The 19842-nt window shown below is 40.9% G+C and overlaps 2 protein-coding genes across 2 annotated transcripts; both read right to left on the reverse strand.

Moving 5' to 3' along the window:
- Positions 1-4954: 4954 nt before the first annotated feature.
- Positions 4955-5914, reverse strand: LOC103680073 (olfactory receptor 52Z1-like). Its single transcript, XM_008709613.2, has one exon. It carries the CDS (start codon positions 5912-5914, stop codon positions 4955-4957), a length of 960 nt encoding a protein of 319 aa, XP_008707835.2.
- Positions 5915-15600: 9686 nt separating this feature from the next.
- LOC103680072 (hemoglobin subunit beta) lies at positions 15601-16980 on the reverse strand. Its single transcript, XM_008709612.2, has 3 exons — positions 16812-16980; positions 16461-16683; positions 15601-15854 (listed from the first exon to the last, which is right to left on the reverse strand). The coding sequence occupies exons 1-3, from the start codon at positions 16901-16903 to the stop codon at positions 15726-15728; spliced, it is 444 nt and encodes a 147-aa protein (XP_008707834.1). The 5' UTR covers positions 16904-16980; the 3' UTR covers positions 15601-15725.
- Positions 16981-19842: the final 2862 nt, after the last annotated feature.

Here is a 19842-nt window from a genome sequence, read left to right on the forward strand (position 1 = left end):
CCTGAGATTCTGGTCTCATTCCCTGGTATCATGTGCTGGGCAGTGCCTCTTCTTTCTGTCTGCACCCTCACTAACAGCCCTCATCAGTGTCATGATCTCTGATCCATTTGCTGCTGGGGCCATTTCCAATAGGTGGACATCTCTGGGAGAACCTTTCCTGCTTTTCTTCTGTCCCTGAAAAAAATTTTACCCTATCCTGTAAACGTCTGTCTGAGATCATGTTGGTGGGTTCATCCTCCAACAAAACTCACAGCAAGGTCTGTGTCGTGCTGGGGCAGCAGCACACATTTATTGAGCTTGATTGTAGAGGAAAGCTGCTGACTACCAATTAAAATGTTCCCCAGTGAATATGGAGAAGGAGGAGTTCTGAATATGAACTGAGAGATTTTCTCACCACTAGCCCAGTCCCGGAGGGGCCCAGCAGCTCAGAATGATACTGTTTTGGGTCCACCCACAGCTCATGTCTCTGAAATGATTTCTGTAACTTGCAGAATCTCATTGCTCTTCTCTTTTCTCTTTCCCCACAGGGTAAATGTAGAGCAATGAATATATACCAGTTGTATTTTTGTGAGTTCAGTCCCTTTTCTGCTGTCCTCATTTGGAAAAACTTCAAAATAACACAGAGATGTGGGCATGTTCCTTTGCCATGAATTCTGTAAATATCCTTATGACCCTTCATTCCCTGAGGCACTTCTGGAAAGAAAAGTCTGTATCCACAATAGCTCTTTATCACACATTTACTCTCATTCTCCTGCAGTCTCAGTCCTCAGATTTTTATTTTATTGAAGCTATTTTTGTAAATTTAGTAATATTCTTACAATGACCAGTTCAGATGTACACTTCTAAATCCTACCACACTAATTTTAGGATGATTTGTTCCAACTCTGTGAAAAATGTTGACACTATTTTGATAGGGATTACACTGAATGTGTAGATTGCTCTGGGTAGCATAGACATTGTACCAATATTTATTCTTCCAATCCATGAGCAGGGAATAGTTTTCCATTTCTTTCTGTCTTCCTCAATTTCTCTCATAAAGGTTCTGTAGTTTTTAGAGTACAGATCCTTTAACACTTTGGTTAGGTTTATTCCTAGATATCATGGTTTTTGGTGCAATTGGAAATGGGGTTGATTCCTTCATTTCTCTTTCTTCTGCCTCATTGTTAGTGCATTATATAAAACGGATTTCTGTGCATTGATTTTATATCCTGCCATGTCGCTGAATTCTTCTATGAGTTCTAACAATTTTGGGGTGGAATCTTTTGGGTTTTACACACGAAGTACCCTGTCATCTGAGAAGAGTGAGAGTTTGACTTCTTGGCCAATTTGAATGCCTTTAACTTCTTTTTGTTGTCTGATTGCTGAGGCTAGGACTTCTAGTACTATGTTGAACAATAGTGGTGAGAGTGGGCACCCCTGTCTTGTTCCTGACTTTAGGGGAAATGTTCTCAGTTTTTCCCCATTGAGAATGATGTTTGCTGTGGGATTTTCATAGAAGGCTTTTGTGATATTGAGGTATGTTCCCTCTCTTGATGTGGATGGAACGGGAGTGTATTGTGACAAGCGAAATAAGTCAATCAGAGAAAGACCAGTATCGTATGGTTTCACTCATATGTGTAATATCAGAATCAGTGCAAAGGACCATAGGGCAAAGGAGGGAAAACTGAATGGGAAGTTATCAGAAAGGGAGAAAAACCAGGAGAGACTCTTAATCATAGGAAACAAACTGAGGGTTGCTGGAGGGGAGTAGGGTGGGAGGATGAGGTAATTGGCTGATGGGCATTGAGGAGGGCATGTGATGTGATGAGCACTGGGTGTCATACGCAGCTGATAAATTATTGAACACTACATCTGCCTAATGATGTAGTATAAGTTGGCTAATTGAATTTAAATAAATAAATAAATAAATAAATAAATAAATAAATAAATAAATCCTGCCATACAGAATCCTTAGCCAGGTGTTGACCGTCTGGTGAAATTTCTCTCCATTCCTCCCCTTTATACCTTTCTTCCTCTTTTCTACCACTCTTCCCTCAAAATGCAGGTGTTTTATGTCTCAGAGATGTGGAGGAATCATGTCATCTGCTCTTAATACAAGTAAAAAGATATCATATATGCTTTCAAATTTTTAGAAATATGGTAAGAATTCATATATCTTTTATCATTAGAACAAATGATGACTTTTAAGAAATACTTATGCACATAGTACCTTTCTCCTTGACATGATTCAACTGGTTCCTAGACTTTCTTGTATGTTGCTAACTTAAGAGGTACTCAAGGTAATGTTGAGATGCTGGCGAATTCAGGAAGAATCCTTTCAGTAGGACGGAGGCGGCATTCACAAGAGGTTTCAGGCAGAAAGAGAGATAGAAATAAAAGGGCAAGGGACCTTAAATGTTCTTTCTAGAATTTTGTCTGTGAAGGAGACAGACACAAAGGTACCGATTCATGTTGAATAGAATTGATTCAGAGGTAAGACTGGCACGTGTTACTTAATCATTAGCTCAGTCTCAAGTCACCAAGGAACAATTGAGACTACCTTATCACTTTCTTTCGCTCCTCTTCTACTCTTCTATGGATTTTATTTAAATTTTGTTGTCCTTCAATCTTCTATCCTGAATCCCTTTCACCCTCAAATTATACATTATTGTTAGTAACAGTATCCTTTCAAAATAACTGAGGTATCAATTTTATTATGCCAGCTCATAACACTATTTTCAGCACATATCCGATTCTGTTCCTTGTTTGGCAAATTTCAGTTCATCTTGAACATACTTTGAAAGATGGTCCTCTGAGGCCCTCAGAGGGGAGGGGGGTGGGGGAGATTGGGATAGGCCGGTGATGGGTAGTAAGGAGGGCACGTATTGCATGGTGCACTGGGTGTTATACGCAACTAATGAATCATCGAGCCTTACATCGGAAACCGGGGATGTACTGTATGGTGACTAACATAATAAAATAAAAAATCATTATAAAAAAAAAAAGAAAAAAAGAAAGAAAGATGGTCCTGACCATTTTTTTTTTTTGCCTGTAGAATGGATAAACAACTTTTTTCCACTTTATTGTACACCAGGAAATACCTTCACAAACAGATCAATACCTATATGTTTTCCTTTTTGCCCCTGAATTTTGTAGAGTTTTGGGGGATAGACAAATGAATCATCTTTTAACGATCATCATATTTTTTTTTCAAAAAAATCTGGCAATTCTCGTTTTTAGTAGAGTAAAATCAATTGCACCAATTTCCTACCCATCTTTTATTTTAAGAAGGCTATAGTCATTAAGAGACTCATATTGCCAAACCACTGATAAATCACATGGAATACAGAATGAAGAAATTAATGTCCACCTATGAGGTCAATTGATTCGTAAAAACAATATCAAGATTGTTCAATAGAGAAAGAATAGTCTTCTCTACAAATAATGCTGAAACAACTGGATATCCTGGCTAGGTTCAGTTTGGTGAGTTGGGTTCTTTAGTGTCTCTGCTCATAAATATTACCATCACCAAAATAAAATTTATTTTTATTAAATGCCAAATACATCCTAAGCATATTTCATTTAATTATCAAGCCAATGAAGAAGGTAATAAAATGATTCCATTTTACCAGTCGAAAACCAGTAGTTACACAAAGGATAATTTAATACAGTTAGTGTGGGACAAGCCAACAAGGATTTCTAATAACACAGGTTGTTGTTTTTTTTTTAACTTCTCAAATAGATTAACTTGCCAAAATTCAAGTGAATACACCATGTATTTCAAGCCAAGGTAATTTTTCAGGATTCCAAGGATCAAGAAAACAGCCTTTCAATTCAATTTCATATATATATATATATATATGAAATTGAATATACGAAATTGAATATATGTCATATCAATATTACATTATATATACATTAATATGTATATGCACACATACATGATATATACATAATAGAAACAAAGAAAAATTTGCAAATGTTCAAAGTATTGCCTCCAGGTTCATTTTTGCTTTCTTCAAGCATCAATAAGGTCAGATTTCACATTCTCAGAGCATGTGCTAGGCCTTGAGGAAGAAAAGATTGTCAAAGTATTTTCTTGAATGAAGAAATTAAGGTACAATCTGGAGACAAGTTTATAAAAAATTACATTTGGTGTGATTAGAGACATTTTAATGTAAGATTCTGTGTAAGCATCCCATGTAATCTTTTACTGCCTTTTAATTTTGGCCTGGGTAGGCATTTTTAATCTTTTACTCCCTCCCTCAGTGAAGTCTCTGCTATCGGGATGCTTCATTGGTATTTGGGCCTGAAGTCCCCAATATATAGGGAAAAAAGTAGTGACTTTTAAGGTGTCTACATGGTCTCAGATGGGTTAATATAATTTATTATTTGTTTTAATTCAGAATCATCTGTTCATACAATAAACCTATGCTCTGTGCCTATTCCATACAGTAGATTTTATATCAGTAAATCAGAAAATATCTCATTTTAGAACTCACATTTTAATTTACCAAAAAGGTGAAGATAATTATAGTTTAGTGCTTCATGCTATTAGCCAAAGTGTTCCCTGATTGCAGTGGGAGTGTTTCATATTTCAGCGAAATTGTAACTGTCTGTATAAAATCTCAGCAACTCACCATTCTCACTTCCTAGCCCTACCAAAGAAAACTCCACTTGGGTTGAACTCTAAGACGTATTTCTTTTTACTCATAGTTCAATTATGTTTGCTTAAGAAGAAGTTATGATGCAAGATAATAGCATATCTCAGAGAATTGAGAAGATCATTATTTTTTCAGAGTCTTATTGCTTTAGGAAAATGCATTGGTACTTTGGCATTTACTGTCCTTTTAAGTGTATTGAGGATTATTTAAGGATTTCATTTATCCCCCTTACCCATGCAAATAGTGTGTGTGTGTGTATGAGTCTGCGTGTTTTCTTCAGAAATATCCAGCATTAGACATTAATCTTCATTTTAACAACACGTGCTGATGCGGGAGAAAAGCAAAATTGCTCGGTCTTGGATCTGTTTGGTCTTGACCCCATAAATGATGGGGTTTAGCATAGGGGGCACCACCACATAGAGGTTGGCTATGAGGATGTGCACATGGTGAGGGATGGCTTTCTCCCCAAAACGATGGGCAAAAAATGAAAAGAATGCTGGGGCATAGAACATAAGGATGACACAGATGTGCGAAGCACATGTGTTGAGGGCCTTGAGTCGGGCAGCCCAGGAAGGTATCCGAAACACCGTGCAAAGGATCATGCTGTACGACATAATGATGAACACAATATCCAGTCCTGTATACAACAGGGCCACAGTCAGGCCATAGACGATGTTCCCCCTGATATTGTCACATGCCAATCTGGCAATGCCCATGTGCTCACAGTAGGAATGGGGAATGATGTTTCTCCCACAATACCTAAGGCGGTATACCAGGAAGACGAACGGAAGGCAGATGATAAAACTCCTGACCACAGCCGCTAGGCCCATCTTCCGGGTGACTGACAAGGTTAAGATAGTGGTATATCTCAGAGGGTGACAGATGGCCACATAGCGGTCAAATGCCATGGCCAGGAGAATAGCAGATTCTGTCACAAAGATGAAATGTAGGAAGAACATCTGGGACACACAGCAACCAAAGGATATAACCATGGACTGGAACCAGAAGATGGCCAGCATCTTGGGTGCTGTGGTCGTGGAGAGCAGGACATCTGCCGAGGCCAGCATGGAAAGGAAGATGTACATGGGCTCATGGAGGCTGCGCTCAGTCACAATCATGAAGATCAAGAAGACATTGCCTACGACAGCCGAAACATACATTGAACAGATAGGGATGGAGAGCCAGGTGTGAGAATCTTCCAGCCCTGGGATTCCAATCAGGACATACCACATAGCCTGGGGACTGGTGTGATTGTAAGAGGAAGGAGGCATCTGTGGCAGCGTATTCCACACCAAGTACCTTGAATAAAAACCACAGGGCTGACTGAGGTTTGAGGAACACTGCCGTAGGCAGGATGATGTCTGATCAGATTTTTCCCCCAATATGTTCTTCTCTGTGGAAGAACAGGGAGATGTATTAACTAGCCTAAAATTGTACTCTGAATCTTTCCATGGAAGAATTAAAACATCCTGAAAAAAAATATTAGAATTTAATACGTGCTTAATATGTCTCATAGTACTTTCCAAATATAGCTCATTAAATCTCCACAATAAACTGTTGAAAAGACCTTTACATTAATCCTTGACATGGATACTACTATGACTCCTATGGATGAAAAAAATCCCACAGACTTTCAGCTTCTTGACCTAGATCCCATTGGATTCAGAGTCAAACTGCATAAATTTGAAAGATCTGATCTCAGCCACCATCCAATGCTGACTACAGAAATAAACTATACAAAAACATGTCATCAAATGACTGAATCATGAATATATACATGGAAGCCGTGTGTGGCTAATAGGGACAGTGTAAGTCTGGGGCCCATAGATTGATTTCAATACTAAGTCATACCCTACCGCATTATCATTAAAAATTACGTAATTTGAAGCTTAGTTTTCATATATAAAATGCCTAAAATAAACATCAATTGCAAATGCGAGTCAGCTCTGAATCTGGTATTTTACGATGGTTGCTACATAAATCAGACACATTTTTATCCCAGCCACAGATGAAATCTGGGCACTTCCAGCATTGCCATCCTTAAGATCAAAAGCATTGTTACTGTGAACTAAGTTCAGTTTTTCGGACTGCAGGCTTATGATCCCCTGGACAGAGATTAGAGTTGCCATGCAGGACAAGACTTATACTCTCATGTTAGACACATGAGACCAACTGTAATTCTCACCCCAATTCTGTCATGTGACGTTTATAGGGTGCAGGCGGCTCAGCATGGTGAACTTAGTGGGCTTAGAAATGGAGTTTTATTCTTGCCCCAGCACCAGGGTAACATCCTTGTTATACAGGGAGGGGAGTCCACATCTGAGCCTCAGCTGCTTCCTCTGGGCTGAGGGGAGCACCTGCTCTCTGGTGAATACCCAGTAAACTCTACGGAAGAAGTGCGTGCATGGATTTGTGTACACACACGTGTGCATGGCCTTTCACTGCTAGGCTTGTTTATCCCCTGAGCCTTATTCTTATTACTGGAACTGATTATAAATTCACTGCATTTATGCCCAATTCAGAGCCACATAGCAAAGGTAAACAACCAGTGCATAAATATACTCAGAAAGAAAGAAATACACTTGTGCTCTCTGCAGATGACCCATTTAGGAAAAGAGCCCAAAGAGTCACTACAATTGCCCAGGCAGTCCAATCACAGCCACACACAGCACCTCAGAGATCAGGGGGGAGAGAAATGCAGGATGATCAAGTTCTAGGGACACTGAGCAGCTTCTGTGGTTTCCTGAGATTTTCTTCCTTTCCATCCGTTTCCTTCCTTTCCTTTCCTGTCCTGTCCTGTCCTTTTCTTTTTTTTTCTTTCTTTTTTTTTTTCCAGGTGTCTTTTTCCACATGTCTTTGCTGAGCCAAGATCAGCTTCTTACCTATCTTTTCTAGGATCCTGAAGACGTTTAACTAGTTGAGAGGGACAAAAGAACAGCCAGACGATGTTCACAACACGGTGAGGGAACGTGGAGCTGGCTATTTATACGTCCTCTGAGCATCTCTTGGGCCCAAGATCCTCAGTCCCCAGAGGACGGAGCTTGACTCACTCATGGGAGCAGAGGGCCCACAGCTAACTTCGGGGAGAAGCGCCCCCACATGCTCTCCAGGGACCGCGTGTGCAGCTCGTCCTCTGCACAGCACTCGCACACCCAGGTTAACACACACTTGCCATTAAACATGCACGTCTCCTTCATGTGGCAGAGACTCCTGCTAGTGCGGGCTCAGCCTGTTCCCACGGAGGCATCTGCAAATGGAGATGGTCAAGGCCACATGGGGAAGCACTGTATGCTCTCTAGAAGGCTGCATCCTGGGTTCTTATACGCCTTGACTTTTTAAGGCTCCTTGGCTTTGTCTCTCCTCCTTTGGTCACATGGTAGAATTAGCATCCGAAGGGTCCAAAATGCCATTAGGTACTATAGAGATCTTTATTTGGATTTTTTTTATTTAAATTCAATTTAGACAAAATAGAGTACATCGTTAGTTTCAGTTTCAAATTAAACAGATCATTCTCGCAGAGGAGTCTTGCCTTACACCCTCCAGTTCAAACTGACCTGCATGTTCTGGCATCTCTGTCTTTTCTTCTATTCTTCAGAAACGATCCTCTATGTGACTACCTGCTGCCTTTTTCAGATTACATAGCATATTGACCAATAGTCCTTATTGACCTTAAAGGCAGAGAGGAGGAGTGTTGGCTCTGAAAGTCAGAGTCTTTATCATTATATTGAATAAAAAATCTCTCTCTTTGCTAGAAGGGTCCAGGTTTTTGCTAGTTTATTGGTATCATTACTTAAGGACACCCACACACAACCTGCTTTGGACAAGAAATTGGAAGATCTCACTCTTTCCCAGGTAGCTCCTCTAATGGTCCCATCTGGACACCAGCAGGGGGCAGAAGCAGCCCATTGAATTTTCCCCTCTTCAGATGCATAAGCAGGTTTGCTTTACGATTGGGTAAGTGCAAGGGAGGCCAAGCCCTTCAGAGTCTTGGCATGGCTGAAGAGATAAGAACCTTCTACAACTTAGTCCAAAAAACTGGGTGTTCAGGGGTTCTCAGGATGTTAGCATTGGTGGCAACTTTTTCACCACAAACCAGGTTACAGGAAGGGTTACTATTATTAATTTTGTGTGTGTTCTCTTTATTAAGTATTATTGGTACATCTAGTCTTGCTTTGTATTTTATTACATTACATAAGATGTTTATAAATAATACTCCCATCATGACTGAAATATTGAGAAATGATTATCCATAATTTAGAACCATGATAACAAGTTCTATTACACGGTACATCTGTGTAACTGTAGCCATTTGTATCTAGAAGTCTCCATCAGGATTTGTAGTGTTTGACTGCACTATGGCCTAAGTGATCTCCATCAAGGAAATTTATGTCTTATTACCTTTTCTACATTTTAGACAAAGTCAGACTATTAATGTAAAAACCAGACATAATAAGACATCGGACACTGAATGAAAGATGAAAAGCAAGCAGAAAAGTACAAATGGGAAGTAAATCCCTCTTTAATGATACTGAAATAAGGAGCTAAAGCTTTGAGGATAAATACTTGAAGTATTATACAGATTTTCAACTGTCCCCTGAAAATTGCAGGCTAGGCCAAGACAATCTCTTTCAGCCCCCTCCTTTTCAAGATAGAGAAACTTGCAGGGTCTTTCTAGGAGACGCAGGACTGGGATCCACACTGCTGGCTCCTGCTGTTCTCCAAGGCACTTGGATGGCTTCAGCGTGGCCCCCAGAATCACCCTCTTCATTACTGCTCTGTTCTCTCGTCCTCACTTGAGAAGAACAGCTTGCTCAGCAATAAAAAGTATAGTGTCATATTAAATCAGTAAGGCCTTCAGAAAGAGACCTAGAAAACTGCTGGATATGACATAGACTTACAGTTACATCTAGAATTAAGATTCATTCATGGAAGTTTATGTCCATGATCATATTTATGTGTTTGACAGAAATGTTATTACTAATGAAATTTTGAATTCATATGCTAGTGTTAATTTCCAGTTCCATCCTCCTCCACTGGAAGAGGACATAAGAAGTAAACTCGTACCTCTAATTGTTCCTGCTTCATCTCAACAGAGAGAGCCCTACTTTGCTGAGAGTAGAGTCTAGGCCCAGATGACTGGTTACTGTGTCCCCGGAGCATAGGAGAGAAGGATACTGTAGGCAAGACTGGAACTGGGGGATTCCCAAATGATTGTTCAAGACTCCTTCACAATCAGTGGGATCCCACATCCCAAAGAGCAAAAGGGGCCTCCAGGTCATCCCTACATAACATGCCTTGCCTGCTAGCCCTTCTGTTGCCACACAGGTGGGAATATTAGCTGCAATACCTGTAATGCTGGCCATATCTTAGGATGGTCAGTTTGCTGAGGGGCAAAAATCAACTCACCCAGTGAAACTTTTACCTAAGCCACATGATGGATCTGTGGGAATGTAGTCATGGCATCTCAGCGAAGGGAGTTACTCAAAGACTTCACCAGGATGTTGTTGCTAGGATGCGTTGTTACTGGGGGAAAAAGACGGTGGAGTACAGATGGGTAGACTTCCCTGTAGGGCTTTTGAGAAGCCATGGGTGATGAACCTGGCCTCTTGCCTTCCCTGTCCAACATTCATCTGCTCTGATGGACGCAGTGCTGGAAGACTGCTCTTGCTGTGGACTTTGACAATGGGTTCTTGCACTGCATGAGAATAGATCACTTTTATGTATGTGTTTATTGGACATTGTTGTTTTGTGAACTTGTAGAAGATGTAACATTTTAATTGCTTAGACTCCTACAGTTCCTAGATCCTTGGATTTCTAGAATGCCCCAGAGGTGGTAAAGGCTCATTACCTGAAACTCCAGAGCTAGGAATTTTTTAGTGTCTCAGGATCTATGGCCTTACAAATCAGGTATGAGCCAGGAATGTCTCTCAGAATGGACATGGTAACTATTCAGAAGGACCCATTGTCCTAAAATAGGACAAAATTCGCAGGTACCATAGAAATGGTTTGTTCGTTTAATCCTTCATCATCTTAATAATTTTTTCCTTCCTTGTAGTTCTTTTTGTTGTTGTTTTATTTTATTTTTGAGACTACAGAATGTACAGGCACCTGGATCCAGTCTCTATATTTAAAAAAAAATAGAGAAAACCCAGGATCACATAGAGCGTATATTATAGATTGTATAATGTGAGTAATAGAGTCTGAGGTGATAGCTGTTGTACCACTTTTAAGCATATCTATGGAAACACATGGAAACATAAATGAAGGTCACACTAAAGAGTTTCAGAAGGATAAAAGGGCCAGAAAAAAAAATATATATATATACATATATATGTATATATATGTGTGTATATATGTGTGTGTGTGTGTCTATATATATATATATTAGAAAGACACATCCAGCACCAGAAATGCCTTCTATATCTGTCAAAATAGCGGCAGTGGTGATCCAGGATGGGGAGGTAGCATGAGTAAGTGTCTAAGAGGAAAAGTACATGCATGATGCAGGTGCAACCTCTCTGTCATTAGCCTCATTCTCCGCAAAGGTAATCAATATCCTGGTTTGTCTCTTTTTATCTATTGTGATTGATTTATTTCCTTCTTTTAAAAATGCTTGTGTATTGTACGATATCATTTTCATAATGTCTGACTTATTTCTGCAACCTGATATTTATGAATTGCATTCACATTGTTGATATAACTAGAGTGGTTCATGGTATTCCACTTCATGTCTATACCACAAGAAATCTCTATTGATACCACTATCGATGGGCATTTGGGTCCTTCGTACCTTTGACTGTCATGAAGAATCTTGCTATGAAGGTTCTTGTAAAAATTTTGTTCACACGTATGCACACGGATCTCTGGAAATTGTTGGGTCATAGAATGTGCATATGTTCATCTTTAGCATGTGCTGTTGGACAGTTTAGTTTTCCACTGAAGAAACCAAGTTCCAGCAAAGTTACATTTTTTGGTGGCTACATTCTGGAACAAAAACAAGCACACATATTCTTGCCCATATTTGACTGGAAATTGTATGAGAAAGACAGTTGTGGGAAGGGACGCGGCCCCAGTAGGCACACAATGAGAGAAATACAAAGGCAGCCCCTCTCAAGGGCATCTCCAAGAAATACCTGATTAAACTTTGGAGGAGGCTCTAAGTCATCTTGGCAAGACAGGAAATATCATCCCTGAAGATGGGCGGGTCATTCTTTTTCCACAAAAGTCATCATTCTTTATCTGAGAACACTTAGGGGAGAATCCTATCAATCCCTACCTTTTCACAACCTCAGTTGTTTGTTTGTTTCCAGAATACTCCTTGGCTTCCAAAGCCCCTTTGGTAGATAGCTCCTTTGGTTCCTTGCACACTGAGGTATAGCTGGATACATGGTTCTGTGGAGTCCCCAACAAATGAGGTAGATCGTCCAAAGTCTGAAGAAGGTAGACAAGATCTTTAGGTGTGTGTCATTTCAAAATTTGAGAAGTTATGAAAGACCCAAGAATCCATTGGGAAACTGATTCTGGGCACTCAGGGGAGTGTAGACATCCATTCAAGCACATCAGTAGCATTGCTTCTATGCTCTTACTTTCTTTTATTTCTATTACGGTTGCAATACTCAGCAATGGTAAAGTATAAAGGAGATCATCAGATGACCTATCCATCAGCCAATTGACTTGCATTTCTGTATTGATTATTGATGTCTCTATTTTTGTTTCTGTTTTGTTTTATTTCAACAGGGCTTTTTTCAAACCCCTTCATCTTCAACTATTTTTTCACTTCTACTTTGACTTATCAGTTCTCAAAACTTTGACATACAAATGACAGATGTTTCCCTACCTTTTTGATTCCAGATGCATGTAACAATCCAACTTTCTTCTGGACCTGACTCCTATTAACATTGCTGCCTTGATATTATTCAGGTCCTTAAAAATAAGTTTCAAAAATTCCCTAGTGCTCAATATTTCTCTCCCATGTGCTACTTTCTGGTTATGCTGTTAGAAACTGACCTGAGTCTCTGTCAGTCGCAGTACTGCCCACAGTTATGGGACAACTATGGCTGAATTTTGTTAAGTATCATTTATATGCCTGTTTTTCCCACTTCCATGGTGTCCATATCTTTCTTTCACTGTGTCACTTATGCCTTTCATCATGACATATGATTGCTTTGTGGCCATCACTAACCCTCTGAGATATCCCTCATTGCTCATCAGCCTCCAGGTAGTGAAGATTGGAGTGTTTGGTGGATTCCGGGTACATCCTCCACCATCCTTCATGGCCTGCACCTCCTTGGTTTCTATCACTATCATGACAATATCCTTTCTCACTCCTACTGTCTACACCAGGATATGATCCAACTCCCCTGCTCTGGCTCGTGGATCAACAGCCTCTATGCTTTGTTGGTCATCTTGCTTGCCATGGGTCTAGACTTTCTTTTAATAGTCTTTTCTTATATTCTGATTCTCAGATCTGCAATGGACATTGCCTCCTACAGGGAGCCACTCAAAGCTCTCACACCAGTGTGTATGTCTTATATTCTGACTGACCTGTAATTGTATGTCCCTGTGCTAGGGTCTTCCATTGTTCACAAGTGTGCAAGGCATTCCTCCTCCTTCATCCATATCATCACGGGAAGGTGTCCATCCTCTTCATACCACTGATGAACCCTGTCATTTATACCGTCAAGACCTGCTAGATCCACTGAACCACTATCAAGGTGTTCTCTTTGAAATGGATAGAAATCTTGTGTGTTCTCAGCCAGTTAATTCCCCTTCAACTGGACTGGTTGTGACAAAATCTCAGGTCCTGTGCAGCTCTAATGTCAATCCTTCACATCTATGTGAGAATCCCCTTTCTCATTTAGTTATAAGAACATAGTAAATGTATTCATTTTAATAGCACCCAGAGATAATCAGAATATAAAATCAGTCCTAGAAGAGAAATCAGTAACTTTATAAAGCAAATTGCAGAAGGAAGAGTAATTTTGGACCAACTCCAGCCCTTACCCATTTATGAATGTGAATACCTGAGATTGTTTCGTCCTGTTTGATGGCTATTAAAGTGAGAGACTGATTTCCATGAGGCTACATGACTTTCAAACCAGAATAGTAATCTCAACATACGATTTACACACGCCGTGTACTCTGTCCCTCTCTTTCATCCTTCTCTACCTCCAGCTAATGTTGGTACTGGAATAGAACAGCAGCCAGATAGTACCAAGTTTTGTCAGAGCTGAGCATGTATCTCTTGGAGACATTATACCTCTGGCCTAATAGCTATAAAGTGGTGCTTATTGATTTGTTAATTAGTAATGTCTACTGACCCTTTCCCAATCTTGAGGTTACATTTTTTATAATACTAATAATTAAAAGAAGCAAAATCAGGAAGGGGACACTTGAGAATTTGGATGGTAAGAGGCAAAACCTAGCAATACAAGTGAAAACTGGAGTTACATATCTGATGGATGTTGTTTCCATAATAAATCCATCTTTAGCTTAAAGAATTTTGCACAATTCTGCTTAAAAAGAGTGCTCTGCTAATAGAGCCCTCACCAAATTATAGAATCTGGGCCATTTAATATTATTAGTGTTTCCCATCCTTCCTCGGGCCCTTCATTGACCTCCTGGACCACCACACCCCTGCCTACCCACTCTCCCACCTCATTCTCATGCCCAGCAGGCATGCGTAGTCTGCTTTCTCTTAGATGCTTGCATGACTCTTCCTTCCGCTTTTAATTTATGTCTTCACCTATCAATCCTCATTGTATCTAGATCTACAGGACCTCTGCTGTCCTATGGTCTCTCTGCATGCAAGGTCCTAACACTCAGGTCAATATCAAACGTGAAGTTCCCTTCAGTGGATGACCAAAATTGTCACGAAGGCACACTTCTGGCTCCCCTCTGATCCTGAAGGCTTAGAGAATTATCATTTATGTATTTATAAAGACACCTTGTATTCATCTCCTTTCTGTGTTTAGATGAAGATTGTTTGCATATTAATATAATTAATCAATTAGTTTACTTATTAGTGGTGATACTTCCATGGTCTTCCTAACTTTATTCGGAATTAGAATGTGTGAGGGGACAAGGACCATTTCAAAGTCATTTTATTTCTGGCATCTAGCATCCACATAAGTGGCCATTGACTGACATAATGAAATTAGGGTATGTTGCAGTTGGCAACACTGTGCTAATAACTAGAAAGGCAGAGAAGGCATCAGAGGCATCAGAAAGAGGAGGAGGTGAGAGCAGACCTCCAGTCACTTCCTGGTTATACATGCTAAAGCTTCCTCAGAAGAGGAGGATGCAATTTGGTGTGAACTCATAATAAGATTGCAAGACAGCAGCGTATATCAAGCCCCCAAAAGTTCCTTTCCACATTTGCCTTGGTCATGTATCGGACAAAATATCACCAGTTCCTTCCTTCCAACGCAAACCATGAAAGGCACTAGGGAAGAGGCAGGGAAACTTCCTCTCCTGCTTTGGGACCTTCATGCTGGTCTCTGTTGTAAGAGGATGGAGGGAACCAGGATAAGAGTGATGGGGAGGGCGAGTAATGAGACAGCAAAACATAAAAGAAAATCGGAGAGGAACAGTGATGTCTTCAGACAGAAGAACTTAGTGGATTGAGGGCTGCGAGGTTCTGGACAACAGGGGAGAGGGAGGACATTTATAAGGAAAACTAAATAAAGACTTGATTTAAATAAAGCATAGGAAAAATCTAGACCCCAAATCAAGCCTCGGCTTGAATTCTTTTCTAAGGGAAAGTTAAAATTGGCAGCAGAGTCTGTTTCCCACATATTTGGCTATTTCCAACCACTCCTATTGTGGAGTCTGAAATATAGATATATTTTCCCAAGAACTGAACTAGCCCCTCATTTCTTTATGTCTTAAACTCCTTGCCCTCCCATGTCCTGTAACAACTCCAGTGAGAGACGCAGGAATAATTTAAATACACCAGTGCAATGAAAAGAAGTGTTCTTTATTAGGCAGGAGCCAGGTGCTCAAAGCACTTCACAATTTCCCCAAGTTCAGGTGTTGGGTTCTAGGGACCAGGGGACTCTTCCTGGAAAGCAGGAAGGGAGCTCAGTGGTACTTGTGGGCCAGGGCATTGGCCACACCAGCCACCACCTTCTGATAGGCAGCCTGCACCTGAGGGGTGAACTCTTTGCCAAAGTGGTGAGCCAGCACACACACCAGCACGTTGCCCAGGAGCTGCGGGGAAGAGACAAGAGACATGTGCGTGATTAGCAGACAGACCCAGCCAAGACTCAACGTATTCCAGCCCCATCCACAGCCCCAAGCTATGCCCCTAGAATATAAGCAGAAAGATAGCTGGATCTCAGATGTTACTACCCTTGTGACTCCAAACATATCAGACTGATTTTACATTTACAAATGTTTCTTTCCTCCTGCCTTAATCCAGAACTTAAGTTACCATGGTTATTCTTTCCAACTAGGCAAAGAAGCAATCAGATTTTATCCTCTTTGCTTTCAAAGGAAAAGACAAGGGAAAACAGTATTAGGAAAAAAAATGATTTTGAATGGATTAAAAGCACTTTTCAAACACTCAAAAGTTTAATCAAAACAATAAAGAAAATAATTTGCGGGAAACAAAAAGAGAACAAGAGGAAACAACTGTGAGCAAGAGGGTAAAAGAAAAAAAACACACACACACACAGTCCTGAGGAGTCCATACTGATGCTTTGGAATACCTCCTTTCCACTCTAAACAGCACCCAAGGTTCATACCCTTTCCGGACACCATGAACTTGATCTTAAAAAAAGAAAAAGGAGAACACTGAGGGTCCCACAGACTCACCTTGAAGTTCTCGGGATCCACGTGCAGCTTGTCACAGTGCAGCTCGCTCAGCTTAGCAAAGGTGCCCTTGAGGTTGTCCAGATTCTTCAGGCCATCACTAAAGGAGTTCAGCACCTTCTTGCCATGGGCCTTGACCTTGGGGTTGTTCATAATAGCATCAGCAGAGGACAGGTCCCCAAAGGAGTCAAAGAACCTCTGAGTCCAGGGGTAGACAACCAGAAGCCTGAGGGGTGAAAACAGCACAGAGCACAGAGGAGTCAGAGCCTGTCAGAAGCCCAGGTGACTGAGCATTTCCACCTGCCCAGCTTCCATTCACTCTCCGTAAGCCTGCCTTGCCATCTGGATACCTACCTGCCCAGGGCCTCACCACCAACTTCATCCACGTTCACCTTGCCCCACAGGCCGGTGACGAGAGACTTCTCCTCACCAGTCAGATGCACCATGGTGTCTCTTTGTGGTTGCTAGTGAACACGGTTGTGTCAGAAGCAAGTATAAGCAGCAGCTGGCCCTGCTCTTCCTTTTATGCCCAGCGCTGATCTTGCCCTCCCTGGGGCTGTGAGATTGGCCCAGGCCTGGGTGTGGTTCTGCAGGGTGAGGCCTGAATGGTGACTGCCATCCCTCTCCTTGACAGTTTTGACACCTGCTTGTGAGTCTGACTTCAGACCCTGGTCTTCTCTCTACGGATCTCTAGGTCTCATCCTAGCAATACAGCTTGCTACTAAAATCATTCTCCTTGACAAGAATAATCCTGCAACTTTGAGAATCACAACGTGGCAATCTCTCAGAGAGGGCCTCTTCAATTTTCTTATTACACAAATGAAGAATCCCAGGTCCAGAAAGTACAAAGCCTTCATCCACTGTGGTTCTACCTAAAAGCATATGGATGGTTCTCCTCCTGTCTTCAGACTGAGCAAAATAATTACAAGGACAGCATGGGTGGAACCTCTGCCTCGGTTCTAACTGTATCTCTTCTCTCGGTTTGGATTAAATCGTCCTAGGAAGAAACCAAACATCCATCCATCCATCCATTCACTCATTCATTCATTTTTTTTTCTTAATTTAGTCATATAACCAAACAAATGATGATTTGAAAGTGGAATTACATATGAATCAGGAGTGTCCTGCAAAGTAACAACTATTCAGTTTTGTGGACCCACAGATGAAAACATAGAGATCTCTCGACATACCAAGAAATAAAAACAACCAAAAAATCAATTATAAACCAAAATTGTTGGTAACACTGAGGGAAGCAATGTCTTTAATTAACCCGAGACATAAAAAAATGGTTTCTTCCTGGTCTGTTAGAAAAGCTTTTCTGTGACTAGAAATGAGGGACAGGAAAATGGAAAGGCACTCTGGCTTTGGCCCAAATTTTTTCCCTCCTAGACAACTAAGAATGCTGTGTGTATAACCATTTCTTTTATTGAAATTCATCATCCATAATTCCATTTCTCTACATATTTCTGTTCGCTTCAATCTTTTTTACTAGCATATATCCTTCTATCTCTACAGTTTTTCCAATATCCCTCCCCTCACGTTTCTCTCCCCCATGTCATGAGTTCTGATGACTAACCTCTTAGGTGATGAAAACCTGAAGTGGAGAATTCTGCTCCTTACCATTAAAAGATACCATTAAAAAAATCAAAAGCTGTGAGCATTTCTGAGCTCAGCATCGGCTCTTGGTATTCCTGAAGAGCCCTGCTGGTTCTTTTTCTAATTTCCCATCTGTGTCTCCTGCATCTCAGCCTGCTCCTGAATTCCCATTTCCTTTAAGCAAGGAAAGGGCCATGCATTTTTTGACTTACACTGTTTTTCCCACCTTAGAATCTCCTTTTGATCCAGGCACCCCAATGTCTAATATCACCTTTCTCTCTCCATTGCCATCACTGGCAACAAATATTTAACAGAAATTTCTCATCCTCTCAGCTCTAACACTAAGAAACCCCAACTACAAAAACATTTCTAGGTGAACCAGAAGAAAAGGACTTCTCTGTTTCTACTCGTTTCAAATGAACTCCTAAAATTCCCACTTCCATTGCTCCATTTCCTAAACTACTTTTTCCATCATCGCTAAGTAAGTAAGGATTCCTTTCCCCTTTTACTTGTCCCAAGCCCATAAAGTACTTGTGAACAACCTCTTTCTGATTGTTCTCAGACGATGTAGGAAAGGCTTGGTTCTTGTCTGGTAATCTGGAGGTTAGGTCAGAATTACGTGCCCCAAAAGATTACAGGGGTTAAAGAGATAAAATTCCAGCATTTTCTATTTATATTCAGTCTTCTCTAAAACGCTTAAGCAAAGATGTTCTTACTATTGGGTGCTTATGTTGATCCCAGCCCCAATGACCACTAAACCCACGCATGTCCATGCATATGAACAGACACACACACACACACACACACACACACACACACACACACACACATTGAGCTGTAGGCTTTGAATTTCATTTTACTAAATTTAAAACTTCATTAGCTTTACCATTGTTTTACATTCAGACTGTTTTCAAGACTCTATTTCACACCCCTGATGTCAGAGTTCTGGTATAAGTGTGCGAAGCGAGGTCTTCTAGGGAAGTTTGGACATGCCTTTTGCTGGAACTCTCTGCCATGAGAAATTCACAGCCCTTACTAAATAACAGTATTGCATATGTTTATACTTTTCTGTAAAGAGCCAAATTGTCGAGGCCACAGCTTTGCCATCTTGACTGACTGAAATTAGCGTCTACTTGGACTTCCCCTACCATTTCCTGTACTCAGAAAGTGTTCCCCTAAGTTCTCTTACATCTTCTTCCTCAGCCTTCTTTGCCATGAATGACCTGTGGACTAAGCTTTTGTACTGGTGACTGCTGGAGCCACCTTGTTCCTGGCTTCAGGACAGAAGCTGCTGTTCTTGCTCCCATCACAGCTGCTACTTGGCATGACTGCAGAGGGAGGCAGACTGCTCCTTTTCTTACCACTACCATGCAGGGACAAGGCTGCAAGTTGTAATAAGACATCAAAAGCGCAGAGATATCACATGAAAATAAGAATAAACTGATAAATGTGATTATGTTCTGAGCCTCAGGCTCACATCGCGATCAGCATTCAAAGATTCTAGAAAGCTTCTCGACGCACTGCCATCTTCACCATTTTAAGCTTATTTCTCCCCTGTGAAGGATAGCACGGGGTGTGTGCTTATGTTGATCCCAGCCCCAATGACCACTAAACCCACGCATGTCCATGCATATGAACAGACACACACACACACACACACACACATGTGCATGCACACACATACACACGTGTGCACGCACACACATATGCATACACCCTATGTCCCCAAAAGAGAGACAGAAAGACATTTTGTCCCTTTTCTCCAGTTTGTCAAATTTGCATACTTCGA

The sequence above is a fragment of the Ursus maritimus genome, unplaced genomic scaffold, assembly GCF_017311325.1.
Source record: "Ursus maritimus isolate PB19 unplaced genomic scaffold, ASM1731132v1 scaffold_16, whole genome shotgun sequence".
NCBI classification, from domain to species: domain Eukaryota; kingdom Metazoa; phylum Chordata; class Mammalia; order Carnivora; family Ursidae; genus Ursus; species Ursus maritimus.

Coding starts and splice junctions, on each gene's coding strand:
- LOC103680073 (XM_008709613.2), bottom strand. CDS start 5,914: ATGCCTCCTTCCTCTTACAATCACACCAGTCCCCAGGCTATGTGGTAT.
- LOC103680072 (XM_008709612.2), bottom strand. CDS start 16,903: ATGGTGCATCTGACTGGTGAGGAGAAGTCTCTCGTCACCGGCCTGTGG. Junction 16,684..16,811: donor GGTGGTGAGGCCCTGGGCAG/GTAGGTATCCAG, acceptor TTCACCCCTCAG/GCTTCTGGTTGTCTACCCCT. Junction 15,855..16,460: donor TGGATCCCGAGAACTTCAAG/GTGAGTCTGTGG, acceptor TCTTCCCCGCAG/CTCCTGGGCAACGTGCTGGT.